This window comes from Syngnathus scovelli, chromosome 1 (assembly GCF_024217435.2).
Source record: "Syngnathus scovelli strain Florida chromosome 1, RoL_Ssco_1.2, whole genome shotgun sequence".
NCBI classification, from domain to species: domain Eukaryota; kingdom Metazoa; phylum Chordata; class Actinopteri; order Syngnathiformes; family Syngnathidae; genus Syngnathus; species Syngnathus scovelli.
Genome location: NC_090847.1, coordinates 28,130,400 through 28,150,192, shown reverse-complemented (window position 1 = coordinate 28,150,192; position 19,793 = coordinate 28,130,400). Strand labels below are relative to the sequence as shown.

The following is a 19,793-nucleotide window of genomic DNA, read 5'->3' as shown; positions in this document are numbered from 1 at the left end:
GCCCTCCCTGTGCGGAGTTTGCATGTTCTCCTCGAGCCCGCGTGGGTTTTCTCCGGGCACTCCGGTTTCCTCCCACATCCCAAAAACATGCTTGGTAGGCCGATTGATCACTCCAAATTGTCCCTAGGCGTGAGTGCGAGTGCGAATGGTTGTTTGTCTCTGTGTGCCCTGCGATTGGCTGGCAACCGGTTCAGGGTGTCCCCCGCCTACTGCCCGATGACAGCTGGGATAGGCTCCAGCACGCCCGTGACCCCCGTGGGGACTAAGCGGTTCAGAAAATGGATGGATGGATGGATGGATGTTTGCCATTGACCTTCTGACCTTTTGTGGCAGGGCTGAAATGCAGTGCTATTTGTCTTATTGTTGTTGTGAGTTCATTTTAAAGGCCAATAAAGGACTTTGCAATTAAGCAGCAGCTGAGCTGGGCACTCCTCATTCCATTCTGACACAAAAAGTAACAAAAAAGTTGAAATCTATTCAGGAAACGTCTGTTCCCAAATTGATACTTGTCATGTGCCTGATGACAATGTAGCTTTGGTATTTGCTCGTTGCCAACCGATGCCATCTTGCAGGTGCCACCTAAAAGTTCATTTCGGTGTTCCCGTGCATGAGTGAGTGTATGTCACTGCAAATGACAATTGTGGAATGACAGAGAGTAACATTTCTAATCGAGGAAGGTTCAGGAAGGCAAGGAGGCGCTGCGTCATTGAATAACCTTGAATGAGACCAAGACAACCTGAGAGTGCTAGAAATAGAAACATTTGTTACCGGCAGCATCTCGTCAGAAATATGTCGGGAACAAATTCGGCCTCCGAGATAAGGGATGTGGGAGAGAAAAGAAAACGAAACCTAACTCGCTCTCACAGTTAGCGCGCGCGCGCGCGCACACACACACACTCACGTACACACACATGCACATACACACACAGTCAGTCACTTCGGTGCTCTCGTGAATGAGTGAGTGTATGTCACTGAATTCCATCATTTTAGGAAGCCATCCTTCCTGCTCCGTGACAACCTGCTCATTTGCCTTTTTTCCCAAGCAACCCCCCCTGATGTGATGAGAAAATGTCGGCTGATTGAGTGAGCCAATGTTTTTGATTTTTCAGTCAGTCGACGTTGAGCTGATTCCACTTTGACTGATGTCGAGTAAAAAAAATAAAAATACTTTTACACATGATTTGGCTTCACTTTAAAACGTAGGTTAAAGTCACCCCAAAGGTTGTCCCCCTTCTTTGCTTGCGTCCCCTCTTTCCCATAGCGAATAAAATCAAAGTGGTGTCCAAAGTCTGGACAAAGGTGGCCAAATTGATATCGCGTTCCAGACGTGCACACGTCTCCGCGGGAACGCGCTCTTCAAAAGGTGCGTTACTCGCGAAGGTGGGGGCCGAGCAGCAGCCGCAGCAGCAGCAGCAGCAGCAGCAGCAGCAGCAGCAGCAGCAGCAGCAGCAGCAGCAGCAGCAGCCGCAGCCGCAGAGGCCGCAGCCGAGCGATTGAGCGCCTATCCAGCGGGCGGCTGTCCTTGTTTCGAGCGGAACGAGTGCGTGCACCACACCGAGATTTCTGCGTTCAATAGCCTCGAGGCCATGATGACCCCGCCGGCCGCGCGCCTGGCGCTGGTTTTCCTGTCTTGCGTTGTATGGATATTGTACAGCTGCGCAGACGGTGAGTACATCGACCAAAATGTACAACTTCATGATAACTTTGGAAGAACTTGTGCGCTTCGGATGGCAGTGCGGATCCGCCGCCGGGTTCTAAATTGGACCGACTTAGGAAGCTGGGTGAATTGGTCTCAACTATGGGGCGTTTTGGCATTTGAGGACTTTTTGTACTAAATGGACCGTTCTGCGCAAAAGAGTTGGGCTTGATTTTCAACCCAAATTCGGTCCACTTTTTGACCCAAATGGAGTTCTTTTCAAATGGATGTAACAGCGCTTGCTCTTGTGCACGTAAGCTTTGCGTTCTGAGTGCAAAGAGTCTTTTTTACCTGATTTTTACGCTTCTTTAACAAGCTGACATTGATTGCGAGACACAATGGCAAATTACAACCCCACCCCACCCCACCCCCCTCCCTCCCTCGCCCAAATGCGCACGGCAACTCGAGAGAAAGAAGTTTGCGAGGAAACGAATCTTAGAAGGATTCCTTAACTGAAGTGACAGAGCAGAAGAAAATGATTGCAATTGTTAAATATGAACATGCGAGAACCCCAATATCACAGGGAGGATGATATACAGCAAGTCCTCAACATAGACACTTATCAAATATGTTTGGGGAGTAAAAGAGCCCCAGTGAGGACAAAATTGCGTGTCACACTGTTGGAAAGGCAAACTCCGTTTTTCTCCTCACATACTGTCTTGGAAATAAGCAAAGGTTGTACTTATGAGTAATGACGCCGTCCGTCCGGTCTGCAACAAAAGTCGTTTATTCCATGTGGCGCTAAGCATATAAGTGATCAAATAATCATTTGAATAGAGATGGAGTATATCCAGAGCCCTACCTGCCTTCCTTTTACCACCGAACAATGTTTCATATCGAGTAGGACATGCAACCGACGCAACTATATCATTTGGTCCACTTTGATGTTAACGTGGCACAGACAAACAAGTCCATCCCTCCAAACAAAATCAACCAAAACGTCTGTCTGCGGTTATAGCGACGTGCACACGCGTAAGTTAGCAAGACACATTGCGTTTTTCTTATTAAAAAAAAAGAAAAAAGAGGGGGGGGGCAAATACCTTGCACTGGAGCGTGTGGGGCAAAGGAAACGATAGTCACGAAGATTTGTTACAAGAGGCGCAAAATTCCAACACGTCTTCCTTTTTTGTCAAAGTAGCTTTTGGTAATTGATGAAAAGAAAACAGTTGCAAGTGGACTTTGTTGACTTCTAGCGCCATCCTGTGGGCAGGGGTTGAGTTAAAAAAAAAAAAACTTTTTCTCTCCCCGAGTGGCGGTAGAATGACGCAAGTGGACTGTATTTCTTCCCTTTTTCGACATGTGCAACTGTCCTTGAAATCATTCAGCTTCTTGAAAGTGTTATCTCGTGACAAAAATGTGCCTTGTTGAATATATTATTTTAGTTTGTAACTTTTGGCGATAGATGAGAATAAATTAAAAAAAAAAAAGTCGAACTCTTTTGACGTGGGCCGCGCTTGAGGAAAAAAAACAAGCTTGCCTGGCAAAGTGGTAGCACGAGGACTGAATTTCCTCCGTTTTTAGACATGTGTAACGCTCCCTGAAATTATTCTGCATCTTGACACCGTTTGATGATTATCTCATGGAAAAGAAACGCCACGTTCACGCTCTCAGACTAATTGGCCTTTAACGCCCAAGTCAGTCATGCAGGTGGCGCAATTTGGCAAAAAGTCAATTCGGCCGACTTCATTCTTGCTGAACTTCTGCTTTTCACCAAACCAAGGCAACTTTGCTGTTTCATTAGGATTAACCGATCTATCAGGAGCAACCAATTCTGGACCAACATGTGACGTAGACAAGGGATGGGCTCTTCACGGCTTCCACTGTTACAAAAAGATGGAGGCAACCAACGGTTGGCTGGGGGCTCGTTACGACTGCACCTTAGAGGGCGGCGACCTTGTTTCCATCACTGACGAGACCGTGGAAGACTTTGTGAAGGGGCAAATGGGCGACAAGCCATTCTGGATCGGACTCGCCACACTGGTAAGACCAAAGTGCTAGCTAGCGGCTGTTGGCTAGCAACAGGTAGTTGACTGGCAACCGGAATTGCTTTCGCCAGAACTGCGACGACGAGTGGTGTTGGTTTTATGAAGCGGGAGAAAAGGAGCTGACTTGGTCCAACAACAGTATGACGCCGAAGTACACCAACTGGGACACGCGTCAAAACGGAAGGTAAGAAGGTCACCTCTTTGCGTTCCGTGTCCGGCAAGATGCACAGGAACATTTTGGACGCCTTTCCAAAAATGTGTGAGCAGCTTTTGTTTTCTTTCGATCCGAAAAGAGGAAAATCAACTCCAAATTGGCCTGTCGTGTGTTTCATTTTCCCCCACTTTTCCCCGACAGCGCCGACGTTGTTTCCTGCGCCTACGTCAACCAAGGTGTGCAGTCCGAAAGTCAGCCTGGCAAGTGGAGACATGGATCGTGCCAGTCCTCACTGGCGTACATGTGCGAGCGGCGGCTCACCGGTAAGTCTGAACCCCCGTTGTAATGTTGACGCTGAAAGAAGAAAAGCGCAACTACGTCATCTTTCTGCAGCCTGCTCGAATGGACGTACCTGTTCCCGCAAAGAATCTGCTTCCATTTCCGATCAACTGGAGAGTAAGTGTCAGCGGCGCTTCTTTTCACACCGCACCCTCTTTTGGTGGTTTTCTAACGAGGTTCTTTTGGGTTTCAGCTTCCTTCTGCGACTCTGGCGACTTCCTGTACAAGGACTCTTGTTACCATTTTGAGGGCCCCCCGTCAAACTGGCAAGAGGCTGAGGATTTCTGCAAGAAGAAGGGAGGTCACCTGGCCAGCGTCCACTCACTGGTTGACGGACAATTTTTGGCTGGTGAGCGAGCGCCAAGGCAAAATGAGCAGGCCAGCAATGGACCGGCAATGTTTCACAACAAGTCTTTGTTCTGCTCTCCTCAAGCTCACGCGCGAAATTGGTGGAATATGGTGGGACTCAAGAGGACCAATGGCAACTTAGAGTGGACCGACGGATCAACCACAGTAAGTGACAAGTGCGCAACAGATCGGGGTCCAAAAAAGAGGGCAAAGGTTAAAAAGTTTCATTTGAGCAGAACAAAGGTGTGCTGAATTAGGAGGACAAATCTGACAAGAATGCTCTCCCTGTCAAATGGTTTGATTTGAATGTGACTTGCCTTGAGTCGTGTTACAAGACGGGTTTTTCATTTGATGACGATTCAAATGATCATTTAGATGGAAAAAACAATGAAGTGATCAGTAGAATCCAAGTGCACCTTTCATTTTCATTGAAACGTGTCAGTCTGAATATGGCAACAAGTCTGATTGTGAGAAAGCGGTTGTGAAAATGAATCGGAGAGATTTCAATCAATACAGTGACTTTGAAGGAATTTGCTGGAAAGCCATGTGAGCAGCTGCAACACCTAACACGCTCAAGTCACGCCCACCCGCTGTGTCCTCCCTCCGCAGAATGACGTCCTGTGGCGTACAGGACACGACAAACGTGACGGCTGCGCCCAATTGATGGTGACTGGTGAAGTTAGCATGTGGTCTTGCGGCCAGGTTTTCCCACCCATCTGTCAAAAAGGTGAGAAAGTCGCGAGCTCTCATTTGCCCTTTGTCTTCTGGTTGCTCTCTCATATTTGATCCTCTCACGTCGTCCTTACAGGCAAGGCCAGAGATTCCTTCGAGTTTCGTGTGGCGCCGACATCAGAATCAGGTGGGAGTCCCACACAGGGTCGCAGCCCTCTCTCTCCTCTCGCCCGCCCGCCCCTCCCTCCCCTGCTCCGGGTAGGCAAGGGGGGAGGACAGCAGAGGCCGGACGAACGCATGTCAGACAGAAGTGGACTGAATTCTCTCCGTCCTTTGACATGTCCTTGGAATTATTCAGCATGTTGAAAAGGGTTGATCGTGAGAAGAAACGAAAAAAGGGCCTTGTTGATTTTTTGTGGATAGATGATTTCAGAATCAGAATTGGCTTTATTGACCAACTTTGTGCACGGCCAACAGGGAATTGGACTCCGGTTGATCTCAGCCTCTGCGCAACGCTTACGTTCCAGTTGATTGAGCTCATATTGTATTATTGTCAGTCGTGCAGGTGACGCAATTTGGCAGCGACTTCCTTCTTGTCTGTTTGCTCAATTTGTGTTTTTCCCCCAAACGCTGACAAATGACCAAGGCAACTTTGCTCTTTCATCAGCACCAATCATTCCTGAGGCGACATGTAACGCAAAAGTCGGATGGACTCTTCACGGCTCCCACTGCTACAAGAAGATGGAGACCACCAACGGTTGGCTGGGGGCTCGTCACGACTGCCTCTGGGAGGGCGGCGACCTTGTTTCCATCACCTCCACGGACGAGGAAGACTTTGTGAAGCGGCAGATGGGCGACGAGCCCTTCTGGATCGGGCTCTCCAATCTGGTGAGACCAAAGTGCTGGCTAGCGGCTGTTGGCTCGCTACCGGTAGTTGACTGACAACCGGAATTGACTTCGGCAGGACTGCAAAGAGGGCTGGTGTCAGTTTTTGGACGCGGGAGAAAAGAAGCTGACTTGGTCCAACACCAGCATGACGCCGAACTACACCAACTGGCACCCTCGTCAAAAGGGAAGGTGAGAAGTTCACCTCTTGCGTTCCGTGTCCGGCAAGCTGCACAGGAACATTTCGGAGCCCTTTCCAAAGATGTGTGAGCAGGTCCAAAAACAGCTTTTGCTTTCTTTTGATCCGAAAAGAGGAAAATCAACTCCAGATTGGCTTGTCGTGTGTCTCATTTTCCCCCACTTTTCCCCGACAGCTCCAACGTTGAGTCCTGCGCCTACGTCAACCAAGGTGTGGACCTCTACAATCAGCCTGGCAAGTGGAGACATGGCTCGTGCCAATCCTCCTTGGCGTACATGTGCAAGTGGTCGCCCGACGGTAAGTGTGCACGTCCGTGTCGATGTTGACGCTGAAGGGAGGAAAATTGCCATCACGTCGTCCTCCTGCAGACTGCCCGGACGGATGGCCGTGTTCCTACAAAGACTTGGGTTACCGTTACAATCGAGTGGAGAGTGAGCGGCAGCCACGCTTCTTCTTTCTCCGCCCGCAGCTTCTCCTTGTGCTTTTCTAACGAGGTTCTCTTGGTTTTCAGCTTCCTTCTGCGACTCTGGCGAGTTCCTGTACAAGGACTCGTGTTACCGTTTTGAGGGGAGACGTAGAATCTGGCAAGAGGCTGAGAATTTCTGCAAGGACGAGGGAGGTCACCTGGCCAGCGTCCACTCACTGGTTGTCGGACAATTCTTGTTTGGTGAGCGAGCGCCAAGGCAAAATGAGCAGGCCAGCAATGGACCGGCAATGTTTCACAACAAGTCTTTGTTCCGCTCTCCTCAAGCTCACGTGCGACGAGATGGACAAGGATGGTTGGCTTGGCTGGGGCTCAAGAAGAACAATGGCAACTTTGAGTGGAGCGACACATCATCTCCAGTAAGTGACCTACCTGACCTGTGTGCAACAGATGGAGGTCCAAAAAGTTGTCAACGGGCCGGAATGAAGGCGTCGTGTTGAAAAGTGGGATTTTAGCAGAACAAAGTTGTTTTAAAAAGTGGGATTTTGGCAGTTTTGAATTAGGAGGACAAATCGGACAAGAATGCTCGCTCGCTCGCTCGCTCGCTCGCTCGCTCGCTCGCTCTGCCTGTCAAACGGTTCGATTTGATTTGGACTTGCCTTGAGTGGTGTTGCAAGACAAGCGTGTTTTCTCATTTGATGAGGATCACCACCATGGTGATCAACCGAATCAAAGTGCATCGCTCGTCTTGCAGGGCAACATCTTTTCATTGAAACCTTTCAATCTGAATAGGGCGACAATTCCGATTGTGAGAAAGAAAGAGGTGATGAAAACGAATTGGAGAGATTTGAATCAATGAAGTGACTTTGAAGGCATTTGCTGGGAGGCCATGTGAACGAACAACTGCAACAGCTAACCCGCTCGAGTCTGTGTCCTCCCCCCGCAGGATGATGTCCCGTGGTATAATTCATACAGATCATCTACGTGCTCCAAATTGGCATTTGATGGTAACGCTCACCCGACCCAATGCGATGGGCGTCGTCCATCCATCTGTCAAAAAGGTCGGCAAGTCATTTGCCCTCTGTCTTCTTGGGGCTCTCTCATGTTTGACCCCTCTCACGTCCTTGCAGGCAAGGCCAGAGAATTTCTTCCGCTTCTTCTGACGCCGACATCAGCATCAGGTGGGGTCGTCCCACCCTGCCGCCCACATACGCAAAGTACCGTTTGCCCTCAAGTGACCTGACCCGAGTCTCGCTTGCAGGCAAGAGCGCAAAGTGCGGCTGGTGGCAGGAGAACCCCGCCAACGACTTCTGCTACCTGATCGACTCCAAGGCCACCAAGACCTGGAAGGAGGCGCGAGACAAGTGTGCCCGCCTCAGCGGCAACCTGCTCGGCGTGGCCGACTCGCAGGAACACGCCTTCGTCCAAGGTAGGCTGTCCACAATCTAATGTGCTTGATGAAAGAATCCATGCGGGAGAAAGTGGAAGCGAGGGAGCACCAAACTTTGCCAAGTTTCTTTCAATCCAAAGAAAAGCATGTGGCCGGCCCCCAGCGACAAGAACACGAGCCAGACGTCATCCGCACTTCATTACGGTTAAGCACATGCGCCTGTGAGATGTTTCAACCGTGTTGACCTTTGACCCAAAGGTCTTCTGCCAAACGCTTCTTTGTGGTTGGACACCAACGACACCACGGTCGAAGACGGCAGCGAGCGGTCGGCCCGATCCTCACCCGATTCCGTCCAGTTGGCCGCCGCAGGTGGGTGGCTCTAAAACCTGGCCGGAAGACGTCCGTTTCCGTGGAGGAGCGCTGAGCGTCTGCCGTCTCCTTCCAGGTGACCCCTCCGGCCGACGCTGCAACTCCTTACTCGGCGGCGAGGGCGGCCCGGAGGTCGTCGACTGCGAGAAGAAGCGCGGCTACGTCTGCAAGAGACGAGGTAAGACAAGGTGCTCGAAGAATGCAAATAGCGTGGCGCTATGACGTCGGAATGATCCCAAAATGTGTCCGTCTGTTCTCAGTCATTCACACGTGCGAAACAAACAAAGGGTGGCGTCGCTTCGGCTCCAACTGCTACAAGAAGATGGAGACCACCAACGGTTGGCTGGGGGCTCGTTACGACTGCCTCTCGGAGGGCGGCGACCTGGCCTCTATCACCTCGCCCTACGAGGAAACTTTTGTGAAGAAGCAAATGGGCGACGAGCCCTTCTGGATCGGACTCTCCAATCTGGTGAGGCGCAAGCAAGCAAGCAAGCAAGCAAGCAAGCAAGCAAGCAAGCAAGCGTCTGTTGGCTCGCTCACTGACGACGGACGGGTTTGAACTCTCCAGAACTGCAACAAGACCTGGTGTCAGTTTTTTCAAGCGAGACAAAAGAGGCTGACTTGGTCCAACACCGCTGAGAAGCTGAACTACGTCAACTGGCACTCGGGTCAAGATGGACGGTAAGGAGCTCATGTCACCTTTTTGCGTCCATGAGGGACACGCGGCAAGATTATGGAACCCGTTTGCAAAATTTGAGCGAGCACACGTGTCAAGGAAAAGTCTCCAAATTGGCACGTTTTCACGTGTGTGTCTTCTCCCGACAGTGCCAACGTTGAGTCCTGCGCCTACGTCAACCAAGGTGTGCACCTCTACAATCAGCCTGGCAAGTGGAGACATGGCTCGTGCGAATCCTCACTGGCGTACATGTGCAAGCGGTCGCCCGACGGTAAGTCTGAACCCCCGTTGTCATGTCGACGCTGAAAGGAGGACAAAATGCAATCACGTCGTCCTCCTGCAGACTGCCCGGAGGGACGGCTGTGTTCCTACAAGGACTACGGATTCAGCTACGGTCGAGTGGAGAGTGAGTGGCAGCGACGCCTCTCCTTTCTTTTCACACCTGCAGCGCCCCCTTGTGGTTTTGTAATCCATGTTTCTTGCCGGCTTCAGCTTCCGACTGCGACTCTGGCGACTTCCTGTACAAGGGCTCTTGCTATCACTTCTGGGGGATGAAACAAACTTGGAAGGAGGCCGAGAAGTTCTGCCGAGAATTGAAAGGTCACCTGGCCAGCGTCCACTCACTGGACGACGGCCAATTCTTGGCTGGTGAGCTTCAAGACAAACCGCCGATGCCGGCAATCGTCTCACAACAACATCTGTCAAGTTTGGATGCTGGTCTTGTGCTCAGTGGCGTTTTCTGATTTCTTCAAGGTCACATGTCCTACAAAGAAGGATTGCAATCCTGGGTGGGACTCAAGAAACACGACCACATTTTTGAGTGGAGCGACGCAACACCTGCAGTAAGCCAAACGTTTGGAGCCGTCTGCAACAGTTGTCTCCGGCCCGGAATGAAGCCGTCACGTCGGGTGGCAAAAGTTCCAAGTCAGGACGAAAGGCAACGTTTGACTGAATTAGAAGAACGAAAAGTTGGGAAAGTTCGAGTGTGAAACTCCAATTGGGCTTAGACTGGCAGGCAGTTGACAACAATGCGGCTCAGAAATCAGACAAATGGATACATCTAGTGTGAGAAGATATCGATCTGGCGTGTCGTCCGCAGGGCAAGATCGAGTGGGTCCCGCACAGGCCGGCCGGACGGGGTGACTGCGCTGCCTTGTCGCAGACTGGAAAACTTGAGGACTGGCCCTGCACCGATATTCAGCCATTCATCTGTAAAAAAGGTCAGCAAGTGATGATGACCACGTGCTCTCTCCTCATCATAATCCTACCTTTGATGTATATAATGCACTTTACATTTGAAGGCAAATCGAAGAGTGCTAACGTGTCCTCTCTTTTCCTTCCTTCCTTGCAGCCAAGGTCCAAGACTTTCTTCTTCCTCCGCCGCCAGGTGGGCGTCCCACCCGCCAGTCGACGTGCGGTGGTCTCTCGTCGCCCGTTTGCCCTCAAGTGACTCCGCTCTGGCTTGCAGGCCGGGGTGCAAAGTGCGGCTGGTGGCAGGACCGACCCTCCTCCGACTTCTGCTACCTGATCCAACACAGGCCAACCAAGGCCTGGAAGGAGGCGCGAGACGACTGCCTCCACCACGGAGGCGACCTGCTCAGTATCGCCAACTCACATGAACAGGCCTTCATACAAAGTAGGCTGGCTGGCTGGTTGGTTGGCTGGTCGGCCAGCCGTCTGTCCTTCTGTCCGTCCGTCCGTCCGTCTGTCTGTCCGGTCGCGATCAGAGCTGTTGCAGTCCGCCAACGTGCACTGTTTCAATCTCTTGTTCCACATTTGACCATTTCCCTCCAAAGGTCTGTACACTTTTCTGCCGAGCGCTCCCTCACTGTGGTTGGGCATCAACAACAACATCACGAAAGACGGCAGCTGGTGGACTGACGGATCCCCGCTGGGTTACGTCGTCATGGACGGAGGTGCCTCGAAAACCCAACCGATGTTTGTCCGCGAGGAACGGAGCTGAGCATCTGTCGTCTCCTTCCAGGTGACCCCGGTGAGCCCTCTGGCGCGTCCTGTCTTTCCCTGCTCACAAGCAACGGGCGCTGGAAGTTTGACGATTGCCGGAAGAACAAAGGCTACGTGTGCAAGAAAAGAGGTAAGACGCGGCGGCGACGCTCGGCCGATCCTCACAACGTGCTGACTCGCTTCTTTGGCTTTTGTCTTGCAGGAAACATTCCAAAACTGCCGCAGCTGCCTCATGACGGTACGTCTCCTTGAACGGTGACTTCCAACGACAGGAAGTCTTTTTTTTATTTTCCTAGCGTAAAGAATTCAGGTTGTAAGCGAATGAAGGTTGTGCAAGATCAGCTGCTCGCCGTTCAATAGTGACTATACCATGGGTGACTAGCCCATGAGCCAAATAATCACTTGCGGCAGCCCGAGTTGGTTCTTGGAGATCGTTCAGCATCTTGAAACTGGCCCTGTTTGTGACTGCTAATAGCCTTCAATGCCCGTGTCCTTCTAAAGACTTGTCAGTTGTGGATTGCCAGTCAAGCAGGCGAGGCAATTTGGGATCAAACTGAATTGGGTCGAGCGACTGCATTGTTACCTGTTTGCTGAATTTCTGCTTTTCACCAAACGTTAAAAAATGACCAAGGCAGCTAACTCTGCTGTTTTATCAGCATTGATCGATCCCAAGGCATCATGTGACGCCAAAAACGGATGGAATCCTCACGGCTCCAACTGCTACAAGAAGATGGAGACCACCAACGGTTGGCTGGGGGCTCGTCACGACTGCCTCTGGGAGGGCGGCGACCTGGTCTCCATCGTCTCGCCCTACGAGGAAAGCTTCGTGAAGAAGCAAATGGGCGACGAGCCCTTTTGGATCGGGCTCTCCAATCTGGTGAGACGCGAGCGCAGGCTGCTGTTGACTCGCTGCCGGTAGTTGACTGACAACCGGGATTGGTTTGGGCAGGACTGCACCAAGAACTGGTGTCAGTTTTTTGAAGAGGGAGAAAAAAAGCTGACTTGGTCCGACAGCGGTGTGACCCCGGCCTACGCCAACAGGGACTCGCGTCAAGACGGAAGGTAAGAAGGTCACCGCTTTGCGTCCTTTCATTGTCAGCCAGGGCACATGGCGACATGATTGAACCCTTTTGCGAAATTTGAGAGAGCACATGTATTGACGTAAAATTGCCTTTTGCCGAGAAAGATGGGAAAAGCCTCCGATTTGGAGCGTTTGTCAGACGTGTGTCTCATTTTCCCCCACTTTTCCCCGACAGCTCCAACGTTGAGTCCTGCGCCTACGTCAACCAAGGTGTGTACAGTCAGCCTGGCAAGTGGAGACATGGCTCGTGCGGATCCTCACTGGCGTACATGTGCAAGAGGTCGCCCGACGGTAAGTGTGCACGTCCGTGTCGCTGTTGACGCTGAAAGGAGAAACAAAAGCAATCACGTCGTCCTCCTGCAGACTGCCTCCTGCAGGGAGGGATGTGTTCCTACAAAGACTACGGATTGGGCTGCCGTCGAGTGGAGAGTGAGTGGCAGCCACGCTTCTTCTTTCTTTTCACACCCGCAGCGCCCCCTTGCCGTTTTGTAATCCGTGTTTCTCGGCGGCTTCAGCTTCCTTCTGCGACCCTGGTGACTTCCTGTACAAGGGCTCTTGCTATCACTTTGGGAGGATGGAGCGCACTTGGAAGGATGCCGACAAGTTCTGCCAAGAATCCAAAGGTCACCTGGCCAGCGTCCTCTCATGGGACGAGGGCAAATTCTTGGCTGGTGAGCGCCAGGGTCAAACTGCCGACGCCAGCTATCGCCCCCCCCCCAGCGTTTGCCAACGTCTGACACCTTTGAATGCTCTTCTCGCTTTCTGTGATTTCCTCAAGCTCACGCACCATATGTAGGAGGATTGCAATCTTGGGTGGGACTCAAGAAGAGCAAGGGCAACTTTGAGTGGAGCGACGCAACTCCTGCGGTAAGCCAAACGTTTAGAGCGAGCGGCCTACAAAAGTAGTCAAAAGTTCGAATGCTCGTCATGTTACCAGAAGAGAGAAACGTTGTGAAATTATGAGAATAAAATTAAACGACGTGTATTAATCATGTATGATTAAAATGCAGATTTTCACAAGTCAAAGTCGCTCGAGAATATGAAATTGAGTCTGAAACTCAAGTTGTGATTTAAGTGGAGGGAAATTGTCCAATGAATTCAAGTCACACTGGGGAAGTGTGGATGAGTGGGAGGAGAGAGGACTCATCATTTTGGAGCAAATGCGGTGGTGGCGAGCGAGACCAAACGCGCCAAAGTCACGTCCGGCGTGTCGTCCGCAGGGCAAGATCGAGTGGGTCCCAGACAGGCCGGCCGGACGTGGAGACTGCGCTGCCTTGTCGCAGACTGGAAAACTTGAGGACTGGCCCTGCACCAATCTTCAGCCATTCATCTGTAAAGAAGGTCAGCAAATGACGACCACTCACTTTGCACTTAAATACATACATGAAGAACAAATTTCATTTGAAAAGCACTTTACATTTCAAGGCAAAGCTACATCAAAGTGCTAACGTGTCCTCTCTCTTCCTTCCTTCCAGCCATGGTCCGAGACTTTCTTCTTCCTCCGCCGGCAGGTGGGCGTCCCACTCGGCAGTCGACATGCGGTGGTCTCTCGTCGCCCGTTCACCCTCAAGTGACCCGACTCTCGCTTGCAGGCTGGAGTGCAAAGTGCGGCTGGTGGCTGGAGCGATCCTCCTCCGACTTCTGCTACCTGATTCAACGCAAGCCCACCAAGACTTGGGAGGAGGCGCGAGACGACTGCCTTCGCCACGGAGGCGACCTGCTCAGCATCACCGACTCACAAGAACAGAAATTCATAGAAAGTAGGCTGTCCGTCTGTCTGGTCGCGATCAGAGCTGTTGAATTCCCCCAACGTGGACTGTCTCAAACTCAGTTGACCATTTACCTCCAAAGGTCTGTACACTTTTCTGCCGGGCGCTCCCTCTCTGTGGTTGGGCTTCGACAACAACGTCACGAAAGACGGCAGCGGATGGACTGATGGATCCCCGTTTGGTTACATGGTCATGGACGGAGGTGGGTCCAAAACCCAATCAATGTTTGTCTGGGACGAATGGAACTGAGTACCTGTCGTCTCCTTCCAGGTGACCCCAGCGACCTCTCCGGTGCGTCCTGTCTTTCCTTACTCACAAGCAACAACCGCTGGAAGTTTGACGATTGCCGGAAGAAGGGAGGCTACATGTGCAAGAAAAGAGGTAAGACGCGGCGGCGACGCTCGACCGATTCTCACAACGTGCCGACTCGCGTCGTTTGCTTTTATCCTGCAGGAGACACGCCAAAAGCGCCGCGGCCTCATGACGGCAAGTCTCCTTGAACGTTGGCTTCAAACGACACGAGACAAAAATGACACGACGATGCTTTGCAGGCTTTAAGGAGATCCTTGTCTGCAACAAGCATTCTGCTGACCTCGTGTGTGAGGCTGAGGGTCAGAAGCAAAGCCGCATCAGCGTCCAGTCCGCCTTTTACGGTCGGCGGAGTGACGACGTTTGCCAGGAGGACTCATACGACGACTACTCATTCAACGACGACGACAACGTCAACGACAACGACGACAACGATGACTCATTGGAAGACGGTAAGAGCTGAGAATCCACCATTGGCCAATGAAAGCATTTGTCCGCCTACCTCAGAAGGCCCATTCAGCGTATTTCACTTGGTTTTCTCCTGAAAGTCCCCAAACAACTTTGGCCTGCTACGGAACGTCGTGAAATTGAAGCAATGCTTACCGACCGTTCAGATGCTCGTTTGGTTCGTCGATGCTCATACTCACCGACGCGTTGTGACTTGCAGAGACCACCTGCTCAGTGGAAGGCATCGTCCCTCGCTACAGGAAAATGTGCAACGGCCAGCAAAGATGCCACATTGAGCTTTTGGAGGACGAGTCCTGCCCTGCCCCCTCCAAATATCTGCACATGGTCTATAGCTGCGAACAGAAAGGTGGGATTCACGTCTCGCGATCTTCCGCCCTGCACTGAATCTAGGACTCTTCGCATTCCCAGAAAAACAATGCAAGGAGTCCCACGAGGGGCTCCGTGGCCGGATTTTTATTCGAAGCATCCGTTCCGAATTGTAATGACTTTTGGCTGTCCTCAGTGTGTCTCGACAGTCTGGGCATCTCCGACGGCAGCGTCGCGGACTCTTCTTTCAAAGCCTCCTCCTCGATGGAAGACGCCACCGCGGAAAAAGCCCGCCTCAACGGGGAGTCCTGCTGGAAGCCGTCCAAAAATGGTGCGTAGAAAATTGACCGCTTGGCACTTTGGTCTCCTTCTGCGCGGTTTTTTGTCCGCCCCCCTCCAGCCCTCGGCAGCTGGATCCTGGTGAACCTCGGCTACAAGAGAAAGGTGACGGCGATCGTGACCCAGGGCTGTAATAGCACCGATACTCGCTCCTGGGACATCCCACTTGAGATGAGACTGAGCGTCGATAGGAAGAAGTGGACCAAACACCCGGACGGGAAGGTGAGCCAATGGAGTGCACCGTGAGCTCATCCTCCCATCTCGTCACAACAAACAAGGAAACATTCGATTTCTAGTTCGTCGGCGGTGGGACTCATCTGCTTGAGACGCCCGCGTTCGCTCAGTACGTCCGCATCCTGCCGCTGGAGAATCGTCCAGAATTTGGCCTCCGCTTCGACATCTTGGGATGCCCACATGAGGGTGAGCACCGCAATCCGCGGCCGCTTTGGTTGCCCAAAACGACAACCCCAAAACATGCGATGATCTCGCCTTTTTTCCGACAGATAAGACCACCTGTGCCAGAATGTTCAACAGCCTCCACTTGACCGATTTGATGACGTAAGTCACACCTGACACGATGTTTCATGACCATGACCGCCTGTCGTCAATTTCCCAACTTGCACCTACCTTCTGCAGCTTCTACTGTCCACCGGGCTGTGGCAAATACATTGTCGCTGGAACATTGGTCTACTCTGCGGTACGTGATTGCCTGACCCGCTGGTCGAGGTCTTGTATGCGATTGCAACTTTGTGTAAATGCAGGAGTCGCACATCTGCGCGGCCGCCATTCACGCTGGAGTCATTCAGAACGACATCGGAGGAGATTGCATTGTGATGAGCGCTCCCAGGCAGCACGTTTACTTGGGCTCCACCAGGAACAGGATCACCTCCAGAGAGTGAGTGGCCAACTTTCACAGAAAACTCCCATGAGCAACCACCATCTAATGACCGCTTTCCTATATGCAGTTTGAACAACACACTGGGTGTGTCTTATACCTTTGCGGACGGGGGTGAGTTCCAAAACCAGTTGTTTACCTCACGCTAACTGTCATGACGACTACAACTCACACGGGGTCTCGCCTGCAGAGCCCAGATGCGCGGCACCTGACTGGGAGGAGTTTGCCGGGTTCTGCTACAAAACGTTTCACGAGGAAAAGAACTGGGCAGATGCGCAACAGGTGTGTCGTGGTTTCGGTGCCGAACTGGTGTCCATCCGCAGCCAGATGGAGCAGGCCTCGGTGAAAAATGTCTCCCACCTTGGTGCGCATCCCGACCGCTGATTAACAGTCCCCGTCGACATCTGAGAACCGGATGAGAGCTCTTTTCCCTCCCATCAGAAACCAGCGACATGTGGACCGGACTGAACGACCTGGCGCTTCCCGGCACGTTGGTGTGGTCGGACCGCCGCGAGGTGACCTTCACCCACTGGGCCGCGGGAGAACCCATCCAGCGCGTCGGCCTCGACCAACACTGCGTGGCTGTGTTGCGGCAGGTGCGTCCTCCAATGAGCATTGGGAAGAAGAAGAGCTTTGCGCTCCACTGAAATGGATCGTTTTCTTTCAGACTGGAAGATGGAAGCGAATGTCCTGCGCCCGAGTCAACAGCTTCATGTGCAAAATGCCCACAGCGCATTTTCCAATTGCCGCACCGGAGCCACAGGTGGCGCCGTAGAGTCCGCCTGGCTGTGTCGGTTCCCAACGGCCCAAGAGCCCATGGAGAAAATTGACAATGCAAGCAAGTCATCATCAAAGACAAAGATTGAATGCCCTTCCTACTCTGCTCCAAAGAAATAGTATCACCATTGTAACAAAACCAAAAAAAAAAGACAAAAAATATCACTAGCTAAGGCCCGCAACATATCTGAAGGCCTGGAGAGAAAACTTATCTTATCCCAAGTGTTTTTAGCATTTAGCTTAGCTGTTATCAGCCAACGAGATGTCGTGTCCAGATGCAATGTGAACGAGCGTGCTATGTTCACTTACACTCGACTCGACTTGGATTGTCCTTTTCTCTTTTTTTTGACTTAACTTTGACTGCCTTTTTGTAAAATTACTGACTCAAAGAGCAAAATACGAGGTACAGAAATTCCAGTGCTTTCAAAGAGCCCAATCGTAAGCGCGGGAGAGACGAGAATAGTCTCGAGGCTGGAATGAAAGTCCAAAGTCGGTTCTTGCTATCGTTCATGGTTTTGTTTTTATTCGTGTCGTGTTGTCTTGTCCGCGAGCCCGGACTTGAGAGCTTTTTGTTTAAAAAAAAAAAAAAAAAGCTTCTATAGAATGTATAATTACAAAGAATGAATTTTGAATCACTAGAGAGCTATGTTACTGCCAATGATGTCTGCGACTGTAGAAATGTCACTGGAAGGGTAATCCAGTATTTTCCATCATTTTCTGTGGTCTGTTACAGCATCTACAAGTCACTGTCAATTTATATTCAGTTATCGCATTTTTGATTACTGATTGCAGTTTTCGACTCGATCGCTGCTGTCAGAAAAATGTTGGTTTTCACTGTCGTTATTTCTACGCTACGTTACCGCATCTGCAATTCACTGTATCTCATGTAGATTTATATCCACTTCTTACATTTTTGATGACTGATCGCAGTGTTTTAATCAATCACTGCTGTCAGAAAAATTTGGGTTTTCACTGTCGTTGAAAAAATTTCAAAATAAAAGTAATTGATTACGATTCAGGGTCTTTTTTTCTCCACTTTCCACTGATTCAAACCGTGGCAGCTCAACTCTTGAGTTCATCCCTACCACCATTTTTTTTTTTTTTTTTTTTGGTGCTAAATTTAAAAACAAAAGGCACATTTTTTTCAATGAACTCTCGATGGATTTGGTTGAATGAAATATTTTGAACACTGAAGTGGGAGAAACAGCAATGTGTTCATATTCTGCTAGCTTAGACAAACTTTTTCATCTTCATATGTGTGTAAATTGCCTTATTATTTTATATAAACATGACTGCTTCGTCAAAAGCGCGGACACAACACACACACACACACACACACGCACGCACGCACGCACACACACACGCACGCGCGCGCGCACACACACACACACACACACACACACACACGCACACACACACACACACACACACACACACACACACACACACACACACACACACACACACACACACACACACAGGGCAGTGACTTTCCAATACACGTAGATACCAAACGGTCAGGTGACGCTGTGGCGCCTTTTCCGGGCAGTACAAAAACTTCTGACCAGGAGATGGCGATGTTGTCTCATCTGCTGCCATGCCTCGTGTCCTGGCCGCACATTAAACAACTCAAGATCCTGCCAATAAAGAACCAACCGTTACCCCACATCTTTGTTTTCCTCGCTCAACAAAGGACATCTCAAACAACACGCAACGACACTCATGCACCCCTGGCTGGGACTGTTTGGTAAGTCTGAACAAACAGGTATTTGAGACTCTTGACATCAGAGGCTGGTTGACAAAACAAATACTCAACAAGCACCTATTTATACAAGTAATCACTTGGAAACACTCTTATTCCTGTGGCCTCCTGGAAAAAGAAAAAAATCCTAAAATTGGTTCCTTCTGGCACTGATAAAAACACACACACAGTATTGATTTATAGTTTATTTGAGACATCAAGGACTGGTTGCAGAGTTGCCGCCCTGGATTTGTAAAAAAACGGACACTCGACCAAATGCGGCGGAGGGCTTCGTCATCAACCGATGACCATTCTGCCGTTTAAATCGCCTTATATAGCTCTTTTAAAAATATTCAACATTGGCCCAAATCAGGACGATTATTGTTTTGGTCTACATAGTTGAGAGAGGGGCAAGATGGCGTCCGGGGCACGCAAAAACTTCAAAGCTCCGCGCGTCGTGTCCCAAATTGACAAACGTTAAAACGTAACCTCAGCTCAAGAATTGCTCACAGAACTCAAGCGTCACTTCCAAAAGAGGCAAGAAAAGCTAATGCTGAGTCTCAATGAGACAGATATTCCATTGTTGACGACGGCTAACGCTAACACAGCTAACAATTTAGCGTTCCACAACTACGCAATGGCTACACCGACTGGTTCTAACAACAGTACTCCAGCGCCATTAGAAATGAGCAAAGCTAGCGGCAGACGTGCAATGAGTTCCTCCAGCTCAAAGAGTTGCAACGGGTGGGAAACTTTCCCTAGGAAATTTGGGCAAATTGTTTGCCTAAAACAATTTGTTTGATATAAAAGAAACCAGTGAAGTGATTAAAAAAGGAAAAACAAAATGAACTTAGTACAATTAATACTTTGGTTCAGTTTTCCAGTGACTTACTGCTTCATAACCCCTGAAATGAGACAATCACCCGAACAAAAAGCAATTTAGTTGGTTTAAAGCAAATGTCGACGTTAAATCTCGGTTACATTTTTGGCTAATAACCACAATGAA

At 50.5% G+C, this 19,793-nt stretch overlaps 1 protein-coding gene across 1 annotated transcript; it reads left to right on the top strand.

Annotated features, from left to right (window-relative positions):
- Positions 1-1,419: 1,419 nt before the first annotated feature.
- LOC125987908 (secretory phospholipase A2 receptor) lies at positions 1,420-18,060 on the top strand. The gene is made up of 56 exons (XM_049752481.2): positions 1,420-1,665; positions 3,438-3,676; positions 3,753-3,865; positions 4,037-4,158; positions 4,229-4,291; positions 4,368-4,523; positions 4,608-4,687; positions 5,132-5,249; positions 5,331-5,381; positions 5,862-6,082; positions 6,159-6,271; positions 6,454-6,575; positions 6,647-6,709; positions 6,790-6,945; positions 7,030-7,121; positions 7,649-7,763; positions 7,833-7,883; positions 7,964-8,131; positions 8,351-8,461; positions 8,538-8,639; positions 8,722-8,930; positions 9,030-9,142; positions 9,287-9,408; positions 9,481-9,543; positions 9,630-9,785; positions 9,891-9,979; positions 10,237-10,357; positions 10,489-10,524; positions 10,606-10,773; positions 10,934-11,053; positions 11,122-11,232; positions 11,305-11,340; positions 11,759-11,979; positions 12,052-12,164; positions 12,359-12,474; positions 12,547-12,612; positions 12,699-12,854; positions 12,962-13,050; positions 13,404-13,524; positions 13,659-13,694; positions 13,776-13,943; positions 14,035-14,154; positions 14,223-14,333; positions 14,406-14,438; positions 14,504-14,713; positions 14,929-15,075; positions 15,232-15,366; positions 15,436-15,596; positions 15,671-15,794; positions 15,878-15,932; positions 16,011-16,071; positions 16,136-16,269; positions 16,340-16,383; positions 16,460-16,633; positions 16,711-16,865; positions 16,937-18,060. Exons 1-56 carry the CDS (start codon positions 1,587-1,589, stop codon positions 17,042-17,044), a joined length of 6,537 nt encoding a protein of 2,178 aa, XP_049608438.2. The 5' UTR covers positions 1,420-1,586; the 3' UTR covers positions 17,045-18,060.
- The last annotated feature ends 1,733 nt before the right edge of the window (positions 18,061-19,793 follow it).